Source organism: Candoia aspera, chromosome 3 (genome assembly GCF_035149785.1).
Source record: "Candoia aspera isolate rCanAsp1 chromosome 3, rCanAsp1.hap2, whole genome shotgun sequence".
In the NCBI taxonomy this organism is placed as follows: domain Eukaryota; kingdom Metazoa; phylum Chordata; class Lepidosauria; order Squamata; family Boidae; genus Candoia; species Candoia aspera.
Genome location: NC_086155.1, coordinates 72,686,796 through 72,709,733, shown reverse-complemented (window position 1 = coordinate 72,709,733; position 22,938 = coordinate 72,686,796). Strand labels below are relative to the sequence as shown.

Here is a 22,938-nt window from a genome sequence, read left to right as displayed (position 1 = left end):
TTTTGTATCTGTCTGAATGTCAGTATATCTTCTGCATTGCTTCATTAGCTGCATGTTTTAATGACATCAAAAAAAAAACCCCAACCCTAAATTAAACTAAATCTTATCACTATTTTGTCACATTCTGAGTTGGACTATGATAGCCACAATTTCTGTTCAAGTGAAGACATTTAGCCTTTTTCTAAAACACCGTTCTAAAGAATGGAATGAGATTATAGCCATGCAAAGTAATTGTCAGAAAAGATGCCTGGATGAGGAGATCATGCAGACTGATTGAAATAAAAGCAGCCATTTGTTGTAATATGCATCCAGAGAAATCCTCAAAAACCATGAACTTGAAAAGTTCCTAAAGCTCATTAAAAGATCAAACCTGGAGTGCATAGAAGGGTTTTAAGTACTCTTTACATCCATCAGTAAAGTTTTCTAGGCTAGCTCATTTCATGCTTGTAGTAACTATACAACTGCTGAATAAGTATCAAGGCTTTGCAGGACATCTTCTATATTGATCAGAGACCAGTGAACTAATTATGAGGCTCATGAGGATGCCACTGAGTGCCTTGAGTTCCCAGTAAGCAACACTGAGTTGTGCAAGCAGAATGATGCCACATGCAAGGGGTAACTCCAGGTGCTAATGATATATCCTACTCTGTGACTGAATCCTGTCAGGTGGTCATACAGTATTATCATTTCAAGAAGTGCTAGAGAAGGGAAAACATTTCTCTGCAAAAATCCCTGCTAGACTTTTTAAAGGTTAAACAAAGCTGGGGAAGAAACCTCAATCACCTCATGCATTTATATATATACTAAAAAAAAAAAAAAATCAGACCTACAGTGTAATCTCCCAGCTGCTCTGCAGATGCTTAAATTTTAATTTGATTGTTTTAAGGAACAGCAAATGCTAAGTGGACTTTGTGGCTACTGCTCATCCAACTAAATTGGGGGCCCAATTCTTTTACTGATGGCGCAGTGACACTGATATTATTTTTACACACACATTACATAAATCCTTCAACAACTTAAAAAGCACCATGCAAGGTATTATATATAGTCACTAAAAGAAAAATAAATTAGTTGTTTGAGAGAGTTTAGTAGGGGTACAAAATAAATCTCAAATGAATATTGTGTTACACCACCTTATCTTTTTTCTGTATTTATCAAAACTATTTTTTGTGTTGTATTCAGTTCTTCTATTTTCCTTTATTTTCCAATAGCTAACCTTTTGGTTTAGTTGTTCTCTATGGGTTCATTTTCTTGCAATGTTTAAAATTTCCTTTCTCTCTCTCTGTCACACACACACACACACAAACGTGTGTTTTTAAATATCCAGTATGTGTGTGTGTTCCAAAGAAGTGTGTATTCCACATTTCCAAAGAAGTTGTGCAAACATGGAAAAAGGCACAGCTGCCTTAATAATTTGAAAATAGATGGTTCATATTCACCTCTACACATTCCAAAGCACCCCTTATGATGGATTTGCATAGTCTTATTAATAATGCACACATAAAAATGTTCTATTTGACATGAGATATTCTTGAGTGTTGTTACTGTTTTGGTGTTTTAAAATAGTAAAAAGTGAGCTTGAAAGGAGTCTGATTGGCTAGTTAAAAAAAAAAGGTTTGAAATGATGTAGTATTACTTAATGTATTTGTTTCCAGAAGAATATTAATATCAATTAGAACATTTGTAATGGTCTCACAGGAAATTTGCCAAGAACATTAGAAGGATTATAATTGCTCCTTGGATTTGGTAGAATTTAAATCATTTACTACCAGCATATTTAAAGGTCTGATTCCTCCTTGTCCAGTGCAGATATATTTTAACCTAAAGGCTGTGCTTTAGGAAAAGATCCAAACAATTTTACAGGAATTCTAACTGTGCTATATATATGAAAAACCTGTGTATGAGTATGGTGGGAATGGAAAGATCCATTCAAATGAATGAATCCAGTTCTGTTGGTTAGCAAAAGACCAAAACAGGTGATTGGGGATGGGAGGAAATTCTTTATTATTTCCAACTGAACCACTATTCTGATTTTATCATTTCCCCTAATGAACATTGGAGGGACGCGGTGGCCCTGCGGGTTAAACCGCTGAGCTGCTGAGGTTGCCAATCGGAAGGTCGGTGGTTCGAATCCACGTGATGGGGTGAGCTCCCATTGCTAGTCCCAACTCCTGCCAACCTAGCAGTTTGAAAACATGCAAATGTGAGTAGATTAATAGGTACCGCTTCGGTGGGCAGGTAACGGCGTTCTGTTTAGTCATGCCGGCCACATGACCACGGAAGTGTCTATGGACAAACGCCGGCTCTTCAGCTTTGAAATGGAGATGAGCACCGCCCCCTACAGTCGGACACGACTGGACTTAATGTCAAGGGAAACCTTTACCTTTACCTAATGAACATCCTTTAAGGAACACTTACCATATAAAGTCAGGAGTTTGTTTTCAGTTCTTCTGAGACTGCAGCCTGTTTCTTTATTCATTAATACAGAACTGTACATGTATACAGTTATTAGACTTACATGCTTTGGAAAGTATGGAGTGGCTAACTTGGTTTGCCATTAAAACAAAAAGGTAATGGTTAAGGGCTGAATGTAAATGCTCACCATCACCGCTCATTCACAAGTTATTGGTGTATAAGAGGAGGGAGATGTATTATTTTGCAAATGGAGCAAAGTATTTGTTGACTTACTCATCCCTTCTACTATTTTTGTTCAAATGCTCCTTCCTATCTGTAGTGAGGCCAAAAGTCAATGCTTTCTGTTCTAGAGGTGGCATTTTCAGTGTTATCAAAGAATGTAAAAGATAGGAGGAGAGAGAACCCAGGGCCAAACAACAGGAGGCACATTTATTGCTTCTACCATGATATCTATGAAGGAGGTAAGAACAAAAAACTTCAGAAAGGAAGTTTTGGAAGAACTGCCTAAAATTTCAAATTAAAAAGTCCTTTTTAAGATATTTCACCTTATCTTTGCTTTCATCTAAGTTATGTCACAGAAAAAAATGTTAGAACTTCACCAGGGAAAGGCAATCTGATTCTACAACTGAATAGGCAACCTGAAGTCCTTCAGATACTTCGAACTACTATCTCCATAAGCTTCACTTGACATAACTATAGTGATTGAAGTCTTAAAACTTCTGGAGAGTGCCGAACTGCCTTCTCCTGACCCATGCCATTTACTTGCTGCTACATGCTTTCAGGATGTCATTTCTGTTAACAGATACTGTCATATTTGGGGGTAATTCTCTGTGGCAAAGTCTGCCCTATGGAACAGCATCTCTCTGGAGATCCAGATGGGCCCAACCCTATTAGGTTTTCATAAGGCATTAAAGATCTGGCTGTTTCCCTAGGCATTTGGGCTGTGTGGTTAGGTGAGCTAATGCAGTCATGGGTTTTTTAATGAGTTGTATTGCGGTATGGACTTGAGCGTTTGGTTTTTGTTAAATGCTGTGGTGGTGGATTCAACCCTTGTACATCAAGTCAGTTTTTGGAGATGGGCAGCCTTATAAATTGTATAAATAAATAAATAAATAAATAAATAAATAAATAAATATATATTCATGGTCAATAACAACAGTACTTTAAGCAGAAGTTTAGCAAAGCAGTCATGTACATGACCAACCTATCATGTTTCTGCTTTTTACCCTCTTTTTCAAGCAGGAACAGACCCCTATTGTGCAGGAGGAGGCCTTAATATTCATACAAGTTACAAAGGAATGATTTTTTTAAAAACTAAGTAGAAAGCTGTGTTATATCAGGGATAATTCTTGCTTGCTTGTTTTCTTCTCTTATTAAAACAGACAAAGCAGCAAACAAAATTAACACTAAAGCAGCAGATATTTACAGATATACTTCCATCCAGAATTACTCCAGGTTGTCTACCGTGCTGTAGAAATTCAAGATTGCTGGCCTAGTACATTACCAATCATCTGCTTGAAAATTTAGCTGTACTCCTAAAGTCATATACAGGGATATGTGGCATGTGAGTCTTTGGTGATTTGCCATTGAAGTAAATAGTTAATATTAGTTTATCTCAGCCTGCAAACATTTTTGCATCATAGAATTATAGTGATTTCCACAACATTTTCAAAATAAATCTGTTGTTTATGATTCCCAATGGGAGGAGATGGGCGGGCACAAATTGGATAAATAAATAAATAAAATTCACATGAACTTTTCAAATAACTAACAAAATCCATAACTTGAAAATTCTTTTTTTTTAAGCCAGACTTTTGTAAAAATGTGGGAGAAACTAAAACAACAAGAACTCTGCAAGTTCCCAGGAGTGGCTGAAATTAAAAAATCCTCCAGGATACAATGGAGTAGCCTTACTATGAATTCCAAGTATAACCTATTAAACAAATATAGTGGCATTTCTAAATCCATGTCCCATTATTGATTATTGTAAATAGATCCTGTTTAATATATTTTCAAATTCTTAGATTTCAGATGCAGTATAGGTAAAAAAAAATGGCCATTTTGTACTGTGTTCTCCTTTATAAAGTAGTCATTTTTAAGCCTGTGATGCCTCTGAAATGATACCATTTCTTGATGAAGTATTATTTACAACATATTGGGAGGGGATTATGAGTTAGAGCTCATTTGCTAAAAGTAACAACCAATCTGTTAAAAAAAGACATGCACACACACACAAACATGCAAGCAGCTGTTCACCTTTTAAAGTTAAGCTGCGTCCAGAGAATAAATATTTATTGGAGATACTGCCTTAGTTTTCTGACCGAGAATCGGTGGGTGAAACTGTGAATACCACATTTATTATAAATATTTCTGAAAACATTTGGTGAAGTATACTTTAAGCCTGATCGATGCCCTACTTGGCTCATTTGTGTGGCCAGGAGGAGCATATGTGGATGGATTTGGGAGCTTCATTGTGTTTTTTTTGATGGAGGAGATGGTGCCAATCTTCTTGAAGAAGGACGTAATGAGCTCCCCTATGAAGAACCTATTCCTGGTCCAGCTATTTAGACAACTGTCAGGCAATCTTCAAACATCTCTTCCTATAGAATCTACAGAGAATCCTAGAGGAAATTGATTTTCTGGAAACCTTGTAGTCAGGGTTTAAGCTTGGGCAGGGGATAGAAGTGGCTTTAGTTGCTGCGGTGAAACAACTTTTGGGGGACTTGGATGGAAGAAGTTCATTCCTTTGGGTCCTATTAGACTTCATGGTGGCCTTTTCTACCATTGTCCATAGTATCCTTCTGGCACTCTGTAGGTGTTTGGGGTTGGAGATACTGAGCTGTGGGCATTTCTAAGTAGGCAGTTCCAGTTGGCATGCATGGGTACAGAATGGTTGTGTCCATGACTCTTCTAATGTGGAATTTCATCAGGGATGGTCCTTTCACTCACGCTATTCAATATTTGTATAAAGTTGGTGAGGGAGATTGTCTGTTGGTTTCAGGTGAAGAATCATTAGTATATTGATCTACTCAGTTGTACATCACCATGCCTGGCCAGACCAGAAATGCCATCATATCCTGGCCCAGTACCTAGACCAATAAGGGCCTAGATAGATCAAACCAAGTTTAGATTAAATTCCTGCAAGATGGAATTGCTGTTCGTTGGTGAACCACATGATATGAACCTAGCTTCAACTTAGACTTTGAATGGGTTACAGTCCCCCTAAAAGAGTGGGTGTGTAATTTGCAAGAGTCTTCCTAGACTCTTGGCTCCTGCTAGAGCAACAGGTAGAGGCCATGGGGGAAGGGCCAGTTTCAACTTGTGCATAAATAGTTGGCCTTTTTGGATGGAACACCCTGGTAACGTGACTCCTGCCTTGTCACCCCATGTATAGATGGTTGTAATTTGCTATACATGGGATTGCCTTTAAAGATGGCTTGGAAGCTCTAGCTGCTTACTGAGTGGGGATAGAAATCCAGGAACATTACACCTATGCTGCAGTCACTGCATTGGTTACCAATTTGCTTCTGGGCCCAATGCAAAAAGCTGGTTAAAGACCTGCATGTCTTGGCACCTGAGAAATGTCAGTCCCATCTTTCCTACTCAGATTCAGCTTACCCATAAGATCTTTAAAAAGATCTTTAAAAAACATGCCTTCTTGCTGTCTGTTCCTTTTTTCTGGAATGTTTTGCATCCTAAAATAAGGATTGCCTCAACCTCCTGTCTTCAAAATGGTGTTAAAAACTATTATTCTGAAGAGCTTCTTGAACTGATAATATAAGAGTTGCCTTGGATTAGTTATACCAGCTTTGACAGGGAATTAGTTTTACTGGGTTGTTGCATTCTGATTGTAAACTGCATTGAGTTCCTTTGTGGAAGTGGACAATCTATAAATAATTGAATGAATACATGTGTGCATGAATGAATGAATGAATGAATGAATACATTGTGTATAAATATGGTCAATTGTTATATTAAAATTAATAAGTTTGTATCCTAGTTCATTGTGCATTTTTATGGCCTCCATATCTAATTACCATTTGCAATTTTCTCTCACATGCAATGTTTCTGCATATAACTTTATAAAATACATACATACTGTAGTTTTGAACATCAATCTCTGACATACCTTCTTCTACATTTATCTCTGATGTCTTCTTTTCTAATATACAGTAAATTGCCCAGTGCCTGCATTTCTTTAGCATAAGTTTTCCTGATCCTAATTTATTAATGCAAATTGCCCCAATGTAGTTTTTTTTTTTTTTTAAAGTTTATACCCTTAATATTTTTTTCATGCTCAACATTCAAAATCATGGATTTTTTTTCTATACACTTATTTCTCAAAGAGATATTTTTAAAGGGATTTTGACACTAACAGACTGTATTCAGAGCTGTAAAGTCAAATCTATTTTGGTAGAGCTTGCTAATATGTTCCTCTTGAAATAATTTGGGGGGAAGCGGTGTTGTTACATCTTTAGTTAAAACAGTATCAGATATTAAAGAGAGCATAGGTGAGTAATGTAGGGTTATGCTGGCCCTACAGGAAATGATGCCCCTTCAGTAGCCTTGAATCTTTATTCTAAGCAGGGTTTTAGAAACAAAGCAAATATATTGGCAGACCTATGTTCAACTGTTGCACATTTTGCTATTGATGGACCCCAAAAAAGATGGCGTTTGGTTTGTTCTGTAGCTTTCTGAGTTCCAGTGCCTTTGCCTTTAACAGCAGTATAACCAGAGGGAACAATCAGATTTGGATTTTGGACTTCCCTTTTGTCATGAACTCAGTGAGCGACCTTAGGTCTAAAGTTCTGTAATGGTTGCCTATTCTAAAACACTCTCAGACTCACAAGCAAGAGCTTAAATAAGATCTGGTTTATTTAAGAATAGTATGCAAGTACAAAGAAAGCTGAGAATGGGAAAAGCGCGCCAAATGCAAACTAAAAAGCCCTCGGTACAAACGAGATCCCTCCCCCCGTAGAACCTTCCCAGGCTCGCAATCCCAGGTGCTCCAACGGCTCCTGATGGTACGGTGGAAAAGTCCTTGAGCAGCACACATAACCCAAACACATTCCATTAAAATAAACATAGATACAAAACTTGGCAGAAGGTTTCCCAGCAGCTCCCTCCCAACAGCAACGCGCGTTAGCATCATGGCATGTGAAACGTTACGATGTACAGTGCACATTGAAACAGTGAACATGACAAGTTCCCTCTTCTGCAATATTGTAGGGCTATCGTAATATGTGGAACAAATTGACATATGTGTTTTAGATTCTAAGAAACCCTACATAAATATTCAGGTTGCATTACAGTATTATTTTCAAAAAAGTTTTATTATTATCATTATCATTATTAAATTTATATGCTGCCCACTTTCTATTTTGAGCAAAGGAATAAACATACTACTGAGCAACATGTTTGACATGGCCTTCTAACAAGTATTTTAATGTCTCAGTAACGTATTTGTGCTTCCTTATAGTTGCCCCAACAATTCAGGAAATAAAATCCAGTGGAGTGATTCTTGGAGGGACTGGATTCATAAGATGTGAAAGTGCGGGTGTTCCTTCCCCAGCTTTTGAATGGTACAAAGGAGAAAGGAAGTAAGTCTGGATACTTTCCTCGGGGTCTGCATCTTATTAGGGGGGAAAAAATCTTTCTGACTTTCCTTGATTCGTAGTCAATCAAATGTGTGCTTCAGTTACATAAAGTTCAGTTCTGAGACAGCAAATATAGAGGAAGTGTTCTTCAAACTTCAGTAGAGGTACTGAAATCCAGAAAAGAGTGGTTATTTTAATTTATTTTAGATAGGATATGTTATCTTGGGTTGTTTAAATAACTTTAGTGTTGAACTGGTCTAAATACTGCATTTATGAGCACCGCCCCCTAGAGTCGGACACGACTGGACTTAATGTCAAGGGAAACCTTTATCTTTACTTAGTTTGACACTAAAATATTATTTCCATTAGAATAAAGGAAACAAACAGAATACATAGTTTGAATACCTAGTAAAGATTAAAATTGTTATAATAGTGCAATATATTATAATATAATTTATATATTCAGTATGTTCCTGAGGATAGATATTCCTCAGGGCTGAAAGCTGATGCCTACATGTATTTTTTCCCCTGAAATTTTGGTATTCCGGAAAATATATTTTGGGGCAGGAGGACTTGAAGAGAAGGATAGTCTGAATTTCTAAACATGTACTGAGAATTATAGGAGTTACAGTTTAATCACCTTTGGATAGTTCTAGATTGGAGAAATCTGTGCTACTAATAATTAATCATAGATACTGTATACATAAAAATCATACACTGATTTTTCATTCGCAGCTGAGATGAATTGAAAGCTTGTAATAGTAGTAGCAATAGTAATTCTATCTAGTGTGTAGTTATAACTAAGCACAGTACAGGTTGATAAAATTAATATATAATTAGCATTAGTATTAGCATTAAACCAATATAATAATCAATATAAAACATTTCCTAATACAATAATCAGAATGAAACTTTTCCTAATACAAGTACAACCATCATATAACTCTATAGCAAATAATGAGAAAGGGGGGTCTTCCAGCTTCATAAACTTCAAGAGAGCAGATTCCAAATGTAATTCAAGAAAGAGTCAGATTCCAAAGAGTAGGAACTAGATGGGGAAAAGCCCTACAGGGCAAGGTGGGCAATTTAATACAAGGAAGAACAAATTGACTACAATCAAGCCAAGCACACAGGAGGATGAATTGTCATATTTTTCCCCCAAATAACTGGGTGTTCTTGTACATACAGTCTGGAAGGTCAGCACCAGCAGTTTGAACTGATAGCATTCCCAAAGACCCAACCAATGTAGGCGCTGACAAAAAAAAGAAATAAGGGTGTATTAGGAGAGATGTAGACCAAATAAGGGTGTATTAGGAGAGATGTAGACCAAATAAGGGTGTATTAGGAGAGATGTAGACCACATGAAACAGTGGACAGAGGGCAGAGTCAGTAAGGAACATGCATAGGGCTTGTTGAACTTCATTGGGAGAAGTGAGTGCAAGAGCTCTTTATTTAACATGAAAACAGATGTATCAAACTTATAGGACAAATTTCAAAATTCATTGCTGATTCATTGTGATCTTGAAATAACCCAAAAGCTGTGGTACAGAATGAACAGAATAAAGTAGTATATGTAATTCTGAACAGCAGGTAGCCGGTGCAATTAGCACTTTTTATTTCCTCACATTAAAGATTAAATCAAAATCTTCTGACAAGTAATTTAAAAGATTAAATCAAATCTTATGACAAGTAAAACATTAGAGAGAAACATTTAACAAACCTCGTTCTACTATCTCTTTCTACATTCACTGTAGATTAGCTATGAAGTATTGGCTGGATTAACCTGGATTCTTTATGTCATCCTTTCCCAAATTGGTGCTTTTCAGAATTATTGGAATTATAACTCCTAGAATTGTCAGTCAAAATCTGGAAGGCACTAGGCCTGAGAAAGTTTGCCCTATCTCAATTATGATTAAATAATCATTCTTGTTAACTGACCCCAAGAAACACATAATTATAAAAAAAGGGACATTTTCCTTAGCATCTTCCTAATCTATTCATTGTCTACATGAATTTAACACTTTAGAAACATAACCATGATGCATCTCACATTCCTTTTTCAGAGCAAATTTGTAATTGGTAAATGAAAATTAAAAATTAAAAGTTTTGGGAAAAAAAGAACTATTTAAATTTTAAGCTGTATCGTACACTTGTTTCTGTGGAAATAAGCCCCATTACACACAGTATGATCACACCTGCATGTATGGATAGGTAGGAAGGTAGAGGATTATGCAGTAAAAAAATTTAAAAGGAGAAATATTCAACTTTGTTTGATGCAACAACAATTCATTCTCAGGATTTTGAAAAGAACTACAGTATTTATTTCTTACTTGTGTGTAATGTACTGCTTTGGAAATATATGGTTAAACTAAAATGTATTTTATATGCAGAACTGTGTGGTGATTAAATAAAAAATAGAGCATTAATGTAATGTACAATATTAAATCATCAATATGCAGCTATACCATTAATAATGGTAGAAATGCATTTTGAGGCTGAATGCAAAAAAAATGTACCTCTCTCCTAGATTTATGATGTGCTGCTTCCATATATCAAAATTAAATGGTAACTTGTTTATATAAGCATGAATTCTGCTTTCAGGATGAAATATAAGCAATTCTCTGAGTAATCAAGCATAGCTAAGTATTTTCACATTTAACTATATTTTTCCAAAATCTGAATCTGGCCACATGCGCCCAGATGATAAATAGGTTCAGGAAGCAAATATTCAAATCATTCTACATTGGTACCATGGGCTCGGTGTGTCTCTGGTATTATTTATGCCAGAATATCATAACTGTTATAAGATCAGCCTCTACCAGTGAAGAAAAGATGTCGAGAACTTTGCTCAGTTTGACTTTTTTTTAAAAAAGGGACAGAAAAAAGTCAAAGTTCCCAGCCCTATTTGGAGAAATTAGAAGGGAGCATTTCCTAAATCTGAGTTCACATAAAAATGCAACAATAAAAGCATGTGATTTAACTGAGTTACATCTATTTTTTTCCTTCCACCAATAGCAACATCCACTGAATGAAATCCATTCTGAATGAATACAGCTATCAATAGGTAGCAGTGCATAACTTTTGCCCAACTTAGCTCTTACCCCACTGTAACACATTTTCAGAAGGAAAGGAGATGTCTGGTGAATTTACTTGTTCCTCATCACTCCAGTGGGATCTGTCACTGGATCAAAAATCAGAGAGAAAAAAGGATTTCCATCCATGGGAGTCAAATTCTGCACTTAACTCAGTAGGCAAGATACAAGAAAAGAGATAAAACCATGAGCATTCTCTGGTAGCTGGAAAATGGGGTGTTTTTATTTAGAGACTTTTCAGCTTTCTGAAGGAAAAAAAATTGCCCCACACCAGTATACAGGCATTAAGTCAGACTGCATTATGTTCAGCTGAATGCTCATCATTTAGTTTCAACCTAAAGTTGCTGTTAAATTTTGGGGGTGTTTTGTGTGCATAATTCTAAGGAATTGCTTGTTAGCTTAGTCAGCAAGGACAAAAATGAAGAAATGTTGAGAGAGGGGAGCACAGACATTAAAACAAATCTGATGCTTTATGCTTATATGACAGCTTTTTCATAAGGCCTCATTATTGTAAAGTAATTTAAAGTAACAAACTTGTAGGTTTTCTCCATAGTTGAGTAAAGAGGTAAAAAGTGGCCATTTTATGGGAAATATATGCAACAATGGATGCAAACATTGGAACAGTCAGGCATGTGGCACAAGACCGAACAGCATTTTGTTCTGCTATACATAGGGTCACCATGAGTCGTAAACTACTCAACGGCAACTAACAACAACAACAACAACATATGTGCTGGCTTCTTCATCAAACAATTTTGCAATGATGATATTTTATATAAGAGAAAATTCCACTGTGGGTCTTACATTTAGTAAATAGCCATAAGATTAGCTATAGTCACATTATTTATCGTTTGTTATTATGCAGAACAATCTAAACATGCTTACTCAAAAGTAAGCTCCACTTATTTTAATGATGCTTCCATAATCTAATCCATGCATTCTGTAATTAAAATGTGCCTGTCTGTTCTCTTGCCCTTATAAATGAGTTGTGTTTACTAATCATTTTTCATGTGCTATACATTTGGTGTGGAAATCAAAGCATTTTGTAGAACAAAAGAAGAGTCAAAAGGTGATTATGATATGCAATCAAAAACAAGCAAGATGGTGGATCATTTGTTATCTATGAGGAATAACTTTAGGGAGTAAAATTCAGTGTTATTTTGGAGTAAAAATGAAAAGGTGTTTTGATAGGCAAGAATCAAACAGGAGAAGTAAGCAAAGGATATGAGCAAGAATAACAGGTCTACAAGGATGGGTCTCCACCGAGGAGGACAAGGGGTACAAGTGATGTCCCATACATCATGATGTGATTGGGCAAATGATGTGTTGTACTTTACTTACAGCTGTTAATAGTTGTAACTGTTGCAAATTACATAATTTGTGTCATTTGCGTGATTTTTTTTTATTGCTTAGCATAGCAGTTCAGTGTTCATGCTGCTTTTTCTTGCCGGGAAATCCTTGTGAGGTCTAGCAGCAGATGTGTAGACTATTTAACCATGACAAGTCACTTTGCCTGGGGTGCACCACCAGCCAGTTTGGTCTAGTGGTTAAGGTTCTGGGCTATAAACCAGGAGTCTGTGAGTTCTAGTCCCACCTTAGGCATGAAAGCCGGCTGGGTGACCTTGGGCCAGTCACTCTCTCTCAGCCCAACTAGGTGCAATGTAGACTAGCCTCCTCGTGGTGCACCCCAGGCAACGTGACTTGTCACAGCTAAATAGTCTACACATCTGGCTGATGGACCTCCCAAAGATTTTCCAGCAAGAAAAAGCAGCATGAACACCGAACTGCTATGCCATACAATAAAAAACAAAACTGTGGCTTTTACCAGATGCTTTTATCTAAAAAAGCATCAATAAAAGGAAAGAGTATCAATAAAAGAAGACTGTATCATCAGTACTGAAATCCTGTTGGTCTGAATGTCAAAATCCAGAGATGAGTGCACCCTGATACTTCTTTGGAAAGGAAGCCAAAATATTGTTTGCGTTAAACAGCACTTGAAATTCTGCTGGTATTGTTGACACATGTGAAGTGATTAAACTAGGCAAATGCTGGAGCTTATGGTTCTCCAGATATTGCTGAACTATAACTCACAGTATCGGAACACACCTGCTAAAGCTGCTGAGAATTGTTGTTCAATAACATTTGGAGACCTCCAAGTTTCTCATCCCTGAACTAAACCAATTAACAGAGGTTTCCAATGGTTGGAGTGGAGGACAGAGACTGATTCACTAAGCAAACATAGAGTATTGAATTAAAGTTCAAGATCTGTATTTGCCAGAGATTCCTTGATATGCCTCTTGGAAAAGTTTTGATCCCAATGCAGTTCTTTAGCTCACTATGTGGATGTGATGTAGACATAATGCACACAGACTTCCTTTCATTGTAACATTTAAGTAGGGCTTAATTTCCAAGCCATCAATATATCATCTTGATGAATCAGCTCAATAATTTTCATCTGATTCTTCAAAAAATAAATTCAGTAATGAAGCATGTTGTTTTTATACTGCCTTGCTCTGAAATATAAGCTGAATTGAAGTCACATTAAATGCTCTCACCTTTCCAGCTAACTAGGTAGTGTCCCAGACAAGGAGGAAGTAGAGATTCTTGGAAGTGCTTAAAACTCCTAGACCTATGGCCTGCTTTTTAAGTGTTTTGCTAATCTTTGCCTTGCTCTCTCCTGATTCTCCTGGACTGTGAGGGCCTAGTTCTTGCTGTTTACTCCTAGCATTCAGTTACTTGTGCCTTTTCTCCTGGCAGCCTACCTTCCCCTTTCACAATTGAAAGTGAAAAGAAATAAAGCTTCATTCTAAAATCAATCCCCCACCATATCATTTCATGTATACATTTATTGAGTAGTTTGTCCTTTTTTCCCCTAATCAACCAATTTAGACTCCCTTGAATTTAAGGAATTTGTGCCAGATGTGGGGCGAAACATGTTCCATGGTCTAATGTGTATGCACATTTGTCTGCATAGATGATAGCCCTCTGCTAAATTATAGTCATTAGGAAAATATGGCACTAGCATTTTTTTGTAAATATGGCATTAATAGTGTTCAATGATTGCGTTATTCTCATTTTTCCTGTCCTACTTTGATATAAGCTAGGGTTTTTCACCCACATATACAATACATGAAGTCAAAAATGCAAATACATTTGCATATTGATTCTAACAAAGTATTTTCCCTTTTCTCCTCCATTCTAGATTGATCAATGGGCAACAAGGAATTACTATAAAGAGCTATAGTTCAAGATCATTTTTAAATTTCAACAATGTGACAGAGGAGCATTTTGGCAACTATACATGTGTCGCTGCCAACAAATTAGGCACAACCAATGCCAGCCTGCTTCTTAACCGTAAGTCAAGAAAGATTATGAGAAATGTTCATGTGGTAGGTTTCTTTTTTCCTTCTTCTTCTTTCCCCTGAAGGACAGAAACTATAGTAGCTTGTCTAGTTCAGGTTCTCTTTAGGAATATTGTGATTTATACACTTTTCTCTGAGCAATTTCACACCTTTTTAATTAGATGTGGCAGTGGGTGGGGATTCGCCCTTAGTCTGTTCAATTTCCGTCTGAGTCTATTAGGTCATCAGCCTCACAATGTGATTACATCAGGCCTCAGGATGAATTCAAGTCTCAGGCCAGTCCATACATGGCCTGATAGGTATTGGGCCACTTGATGACTATTAGACATGCATTATTTGGAATTCCTAAATGCTGTTTCATATGCAGTCCATGTCATGACATAATAGTAGTACATATATCAAGATATTCACAAAGACCTTCAGCATATGCATGTGCTTTCCTGACACAATTATGGCTTTGAATATGCACTGATTTGGATTGTCCAGCAAATAAGTTGTTACTTTGCTGCATAGTGTCGTAGGTTAGGGTGAGTGATTGTGCGCCCTAAAACAGTGATGGATCTACTATAATAATGTGATTGGTCAAAGGTTTGGACAATAAAAAGCTGCTGCCACTTGCCATATCATACCTTTTGTGTAATTCTTTTGGAATTCAATTAGCTGACAATAAGCAATTGACTGACATACTTCACTGAGTGTTACAATAAATAGAATTTGATGAAAAAAAAATATTGCCTACCATTTTTTAAATTAGACTTTGATTTCTTGATTAAAATGTGTATGAATAAATAAAAGCTGGTGATACATTAGGAAGATACAACAAATAATTGAACGGTTGGAAAAGAGTAATTAGAAAAGCTGCCAAGACTAACTAAGAATACAGAGCCCCTGTTGGCCAACTATCTTTATTCCCCTGCAGAGTTACTATTGGTATATGAAGACACAGTGATTTTATCATGATTCTTTCACAAAGCTTGTTATAGCCCTGAAGCAACTCTTTCCGTTAGTGTAGAAGACAACACATTTCAGTGTTGGCAAAATTCCCACTATCTCAAAATCCAGCTAATTAACTGCTTCTATCTGTGTTTCTTTAAAAGGATTTGAATACCTATGGAAGAACAACAGAGATTGCATCTTTTTTCATGAATTCTGTTCTAAGGATACAAGATAACGTAGTCTCTGCTGTGCTTCCAATGTTAAACAATTCACATGATGAACATTATAATGGCAGAAGATTGAGTATTAACTCATACATTAGCAACACTTATTTCTTTCTGACATTTGCAGTATAATTGTGCCTGGCTTGTAAATCGAATGCTGGGACAAGGTACTCTGAAATAATAACTATTATTATTATTATTATTATTATTATTATTATTATTAATTTCATAGTATGTCATGTTTCTGATTTAAAGATATATTCTTTGGATACACTTTGATGTGACTTTCAAGCTACATCAGCTAGCAAAAGACGTTAATTGGGGCAAGGTAGCTTGTAGGATTTTTTCACATGGAAATATATTTACTAAAACTAACAAGTCTACTGAAAATATGTGTAGTTCTGTTTGCTTATACCACAATGCACTGTATAACCACCTGTGTTTGGGTATTTTGTACCTATATGACCTACAAAAAACACAAATAATTTTTCAGGTCAGATCTTGAGACTTAACTCAAGGTCACTGTTACTTATGACTATTACTTGTGACTTTACTTGTGTTTTTCTTTGAAACTGAGAATTCCACTAACTAGAGAAAAAAACGGTGCTATTAGTCACATAATTGCATTCCATACCAGGAGGAAGGGAAGAGCTTTGCTTAGCATCTTTAATCTCTGACCAAACATAACAGTTTTATTGATAGCACAGCATATGACTAGACTGTACATAGATGTAGAAAGTCTTCGCTGATTGGTTAAAAACAAAAAACAAAACTTCTCTGGTTACATGTTTTCCCGTTTTCTGAAAATAGCATTCAGATCAAGAATACATAAAAATAAGATCTTAACTAATAAACATATTAATGTAAAATGGAGTAACTAGAGATAGTTTCAGTATATTTCTTCTGACAACAAAAAACTGAAAAAGAAATGACAATTTTATTTGCTATTTCAGAGAATTCATAGTACTGCAGAACAAAATTTGCTGCTAGGATGGATGAACACAAACTGAAGTCCGGGACCTCAGTAGGATTGATGAAGCTTAGCAGGTGTTAGAGCCTAGAGGATAGATATCCAAGAACTACAGGAACTAAACTTTATACCTGTCAGTTCAGAGGTAAAGAATACAGGTTATACGATATAAATTGCTAAAGTCACAGAAATGTGGTTTGTTTTATAAAAAGGAAGGTCCAGATGACAGAACAGATATGATAAAATGTTTCTTCAGCATCTTTCCAGTGAGTGACTTGTAAAGTCTGCCCAGAGTGCTGATGGACAATTTGTGGCAAAGTAAACAACCCATCAGCAGCCAAAATAAATTCCAAATGCTACAGGGATCTCATAATGCCATGAGTGAAGTAACAAGTTGCAATCTTCTAATTAGTTGTGACTAATCTATCATCTAGTCTTTTCCAAATATATTCTTTTTGAAATACATTGTTTGTGCTTCAAACACATGCTGCAAACTCTGTAGGGTTTCAGAGATAACCATTTTAAGCTTATGGGCGTGTGCTGTGGATAGTCCCATCCTGCCATCTAGGGGCTCATTTGAAGCATGTCCATTGTTTACTTGCAGCTTTCTCTACAAAACTTGCTCTTCTCAGGAATATGGAAAATTTTGTCTTTACTATAAGTAAAGGCATACATTTTATGATTTATTAAACCCATTCTCCCAAGGGAACAAACACTCCTATGGTACCTATCCAAGATAAATAGCACAGGTGTGTTTAATCTTTTAAGTGAGACAAAGAATGAAGGAGCTAAGTCTCATTTAAATATTCATACTCTGCTTCGGAATTAGCACAATGTCATGTTAAAAGCAAATGGAAAAACACTTATTTAAAAATAAATCTGGGGAAAATTGGAAAATAATACTAACCTTAACTCTCCATTACATAATTTCAATTATTTTTCAAATGCAAGGAAATGGTATAGTTTTACAATTAAATATTTGTATGGAAAGCCACCAGATCTACACTCAGACTGCTAAAACTGCAAATAAACTATCCTTGTATCTCAGAATATGTATAGTCACAAAGAAAACTTGAAAGGGAGACTTGTTATGGGCCATGTATTTAATATAGGTTTCTATTTTACCTCTATATTATAAGAGAGAGAGAAATGTGCAGAAGATTGCAATTCAAGATCAGTTGGTCCCTTGTTCCAAATGAGTCTTGGTTTGAGATGAAGGTACTCCCACTTATTCAAGACCATATTCTTGATTTCCACTGACAGCCCTTCCCAAACATCCTTTGGTTTCCTCTACATACAATTCTGAAATGTCTTTAGAAGGCACAGAAGATTGAAAGGAATAAGGAGTATCCCCACTCCCACAGAATATTAGTTAGAACTGTGAAGTCTAGGAAAGCTCTACCTTAGTGCCTCTAGGTTGAAACGTAATGAGAATTACCTCTAAAAACAATAGTCTGTTTTTTATTTGTCTGTTGAATTCATCATGTAATGTTACACATCTTAGCAGGTGACAGCACCTAGCTGACCATGCCTGAGTTTGTCAGCTAAGCTGCAGCAAGCTTGATTTGTATTTGGAAGGCAGAATCCTAGGAATCTTTATTCTTGGCTGGGAAGTTAACAGGCATTCCAAAAGAAGACAGTGGCAACTACTTCTGCCCTGTTGCCAGCTGAACTGCACAGGCATGGTGTTGATGTCACCAAAGCTTTACTTAAGTGAGACTTTACCTTCAGTAACATACAGTATGTCAGTGAGAGTGCCTGTCCTAAGCTGGTTCTTCAGATATCAAGTTTTGGTTTTAATTTTAATTTTGTTTGCTGTTCTGTCTGAAAAAAAAGTAATTTGGCAGTGGTATGTAGCATGTTTCAGATATTTGGCCTACAGTGAAGAAGTTGAGAATTATTGTCTTAGCCAAGCCAAAACAACTGTACATGATATTTTAAAGAGAATTCAGCATATATTCCAAAGTGTTTATCACCGCAGAATGCTAGAATGTCATTAAGCAGCTGTCACAGATTCATTTTAATGTTGGAATATGTGATCTGTTTGTATACCTATCATATGTTTTCAGCTCTTTGGGGATGAAAGGTGCAATAGAAATGTTGAGATATGGTAATGATGCTGGTGAAATGTAAATACCATGTTGCCTTGAACATCTGCTTTAGTGGAAGAGGAAGGAAATAATTTCTTTACATCATGTAGAAAATGTTCCTCATTTTCTAACGAATGTAAGGTTCAGCAACAAATAGAACTTTTTAATCAGACAAAATTTAGGGAGAACATAAATTTGTTGTGTCATTTGTAATCTGAAGAATGGAAAGAAGGAAGAATGAGATATTCTATAAATGGAAGCAGTATAGACAGTGTGCCTCTATTTGGAAAGGGGGAAGATGATGAAACTAGCATCTAAAAAGGAAGAACTGCTTAGATGGTCTCACTCTTGTATTTTAGAAGCTTGGGTCTCTTTTTAGTTGAGGTTCTGGAACCCCATAAGGCACTTGGATGGTATGACTCCAGGGCTCCAGCCTGGCAGTGAGAACCTACATCTTCAGATCATGCCATCATAGAGTCCAAGAAATTCTTGCTACTCCCAACATTCCCAACAAGTGGAATGAGCAGAATCTTGACAAACCTCTGTAAGGTATTAACAGTAACCTTAGACTTTCAGACTGGTTATACATGCATTTTTTTCCATTTATTGGTTGAGCTACAATTGCGTGTTTGTTCAAGTCACTCAGAATCAGTTCAAATATAGTGCATGTTTGCGGCTTACACGTCTTCAAGATTCCTGCAGTAAAGCTTGAAATATGAAATGTCCATATCAGGTAGCTCCTTCTTCCCTCAAACCCACAATAATTCAAAGTGGTGACTATCAGAAAGATAATACGTACTTCAGCCATATACATGGAAATTCTAGTTTGCCGTAGTTGGTATTATTATTCTCTTTATTATACACAGCTCATTCCTTCTTAAGTTATGATTACTCGTTTTTCTGTTGAGGACCTTGTGTGGAAGTGGGTAGCAAAGATATAGTTCTTTTGTAGAACCAGTACTACTGACCTGAATGCTTTTTCTAAATGTTTGCTGCCATGTGTTACACATATAGTAATACAAAACCAAGGTTAAAATGTATGAATTCTAGGAGATGTGTCTGGCAGTTTGAAAACATTATTTGCATTATGTATACTTATGACTGTTACGATTGCAAGCAGAACAAATCCTATGTATGTTTACTCAAAGTGTAAGCTTCAATTTAGTGTAATCTACTCCCAGGTAAGTATGTATATAGGATTGTAGCCTAAGTTCTTTTTTTTTTTAAACTCAATGTTCTACAGACAGACGGAGCTTAATTATCCAAACAATATTCATACCTAATAGTAATTTATGTGGTTTGTTATCCTTTCATTTTCTTTAAATGCTGTTATTAATTTCACTGCATCATGGTCTAGAATTCCAGTGCTATGTTTGTGAAGACAAACTCTGAAATGCTTTTATCAAAGGAACACATTGATAACATAGTTCTGTGTGTGCATGTCTCATTAATCTTTGTGACCATTTGCATAGCCCATGACACCAGTGATCCATTTAATGTTGCAGTGATTCACTTAGATGGAGAGAGATTCCTTTGGTTGAATGGTTCCTTTGGACTGAAAAAAAAATCATCTACAGACTGAAAACTTAGTATATCATGTATTATTTATCAGTGTGCAGATGGTGATCAATGTAAACTGTTGTATAAAAGTCAGGACAAGCTATTGCTACTCTGTAATCTGTAAATATGCTGATCCTCTCCATGTGCCTCAGGTGATAGTGTAAAGACTGCCATTTCAATTCTTCAGCTCTAGTGATGACTGCCTTTTGGGAGTGGGGTGGGGTGGAGTACACTGGGAAGATGAAGATTAGAATCCTTTCCAGGTTAGAATCTTATACTGGATATTTGGTTTAGACACAAGAAACAAATAATTCTAGATTTTGCAACAGTATTTGATCTTCATTAGGGCTGTGCAAAGCCCAAATCCAAAGCAGAATGTGTCTGGGTCAGTGAAGTGGTTTTTAATGGGCTGAGGTGGCTTCCCTCTAATTTGTCCCACCTTTGATTCAAAATCCTCTGTGGAGCTCCACCTCTGTTACATAATTCAGAAGCAGGGGAGATATTCTCCTTGCCCCCAAAAGTTTTCTTTTGCTTTTTTAAATGATCTTTAGGACTTTGGCTCAAAAAATATCTTAATTATGAGGAGGAGGAGGAGGAGGAAGGGGAGGGGGAGGGGGAGGGGGAGGGGGAGATTAAAAGACTTTTTTTGACATTTACAATTATAAATGATATAGATGTGTCTCTTCTTTCTCTCTTTTGACCTTGGAAACAATATTTTCCACTACCACCAGTCCTATTTTGCCCCAATTAAGGGCTGTAGGTATGTTAATATATTGGACAGTGTTACCTGAAAAATCAAGGATAGAAAATACAGGACTCAGTCAAACTATAGTAACAAAGGTTTTTAAGACTGTTGCAGAAATAGTCTCAACAAGAAGCTGACATAGTAAAAAGGTCATGTAACTTTAAAACCTCCGTTTGCAATGTTTTATTCCCCAGTCTAAATTTCCTGCAAATGCCTTTCCCGCCTTTCCTTTTTTAAAACCAAACAAACTTGTTTGATCATTGTAGGGGGCTATACCCACCTATACCAGATAATAGTTTTCCTGATTCATGCTCCATTTGGGAACATGTAGGAATGGGATATTCTCTTTTGACCATACAAATTAAGTTTAGCTACAGTACCTCTAGAATCAAAGATCTAGCCACAAAGCAGACAGAGTGATTCTTGTACAGATCTATATTTTAATCTACTCCAGGTGCAAGTAAATATCAAGCCCTTCAATTTGATAAGGCAATAATGGCTCCATGGATATTGTTTACATATGATATCTTCTGCTATGTGAAATAGTGTCATTCCTAGTGGTGCATTTCTATCTTTTTGTGTGTGTCTATATATTGGTTAGTGGACAGAGGTTATGTGAAGTATATGCTGGCATTGCTATAAGGGTCCACAACTGAATATTTTTACAATATTTTGTTATTTGTAAAATGAACTGGAAGAAAAATGTTAACTCTACTTCATACATAGAATGGAAATATTGTGAGAATCTTATCAGCTTGTGAGTTGATTATTAAAGGTGGGAGTTTTTTTATTATTTGATATATTGTATGTAATGTGTTTCATTCTATAGAACAGTTTGCTAGCTTCTCTGTTTTTTAAACTCCATGATCTCACTGAGTACTGTAAGCCCTTTTGCCATCTCTATGGAAGAAAGGCACTCTCCCGGGAAATTTAGTTTATTTCATTTCTGTGTCAACCAATAGCCTACTCTTTCCTAGCTCTGCTCATTTCACAGAATGCCAACCTATAAATACAGATCATGATGATATTGGACTACTATTTCATTATGTACTATCAGATTTAGACTGTAGAAGACTGTAGATTTTTGTTCATTTTTTGTTCTTGATTTTTTATCCTAATTTTCTGTGGGAAATTAAATCATGGATCCAAGTTATAATTGTAATGATTTTTTCCATTAAGCTTTAGAATAAGTTGCGGTATAAAATCAACAAAGAATATATAAAACAGGCCACTTGAAATAGTTAGCATTTATATAGCATTTTGCCTGAGTAAGAAAGCATTAAGTACTCTTATAATTTACACCTCAGTAGTTCTGCAGAATTCTGTAATGCAAACCAGTGTTATTGTCCCATATTTATTTTATTTATTTATTTATCCAATTTGTCCCCACCCATCTCCTCCCATCAGGGGACTTATATTATAGATAACATACTGAGGCCAGGAGATTAAACCTTGTAAAATTTTTAGTGAACAAAGTAAGTGAGCTCTGAACAAACTTTAAATCCATCCCCCTCACCTCTGAACTACACTGATTCTAACCACAGTTTCAGTGAAGTTACAATATTTGCCACTAAAGTCAAAGAGAAATCAGTGTGACCTTATAATGGAGGGCAGGACAATAAAATCTTGTCCTCACAGTGCTCCAATACTGGAAATTTCTAGAAATCCAGATTTCTGCCAAGTTAATGTCAGCAAAACATAAACAAATATACAAAGTTTCTTCCCTCTTCTTATTATCGTTGCTTCTAAGAATTATTCCCTGAATGCATCCAGTGAAAGTAAAATTATTCAAATCTGGCAAGAATTAATCTATTTTTTCTCTAGTATTGGCATATGATGGAGAGTTGGATGGCAGATATACAGTCCCTCCCATCACAACTCATTTTCAACCCTAATAATGGAGTTTCTGACATCAAGAGAAACAATTCTTATGTCAAGTTTCTGATA

The 22,938-nt window shown here is 36.2% G+C and overlaps 1 protein-coding gene across 1 annotated transcript in view; it reads left to right on the top strand.

Annotated features, from left to right (window-relative positions):
• Nucleotides 1-22,938, top strand: part of NEGR1 (neuronal growth regulator 1) — a 583,664-nt gene that overhangs the window by 460,304 nt on the left and 100,422 nt on the right. The window contains exons 5-6 of the mRNA XM_063298127.1: nucleotides 7,895-8,015; nucleotides 14,307-14,458. Coding sequence (XP_063154197.1) covers nucleotides 7,895-8,015; nucleotides 14,307-14,458 — 273 coding nt within the window. The remainder of the gene's footprint in view (nucleotides 1-7,894; nucleotides 8,016-14,306; nucleotides 14,459-22,938) is intronic.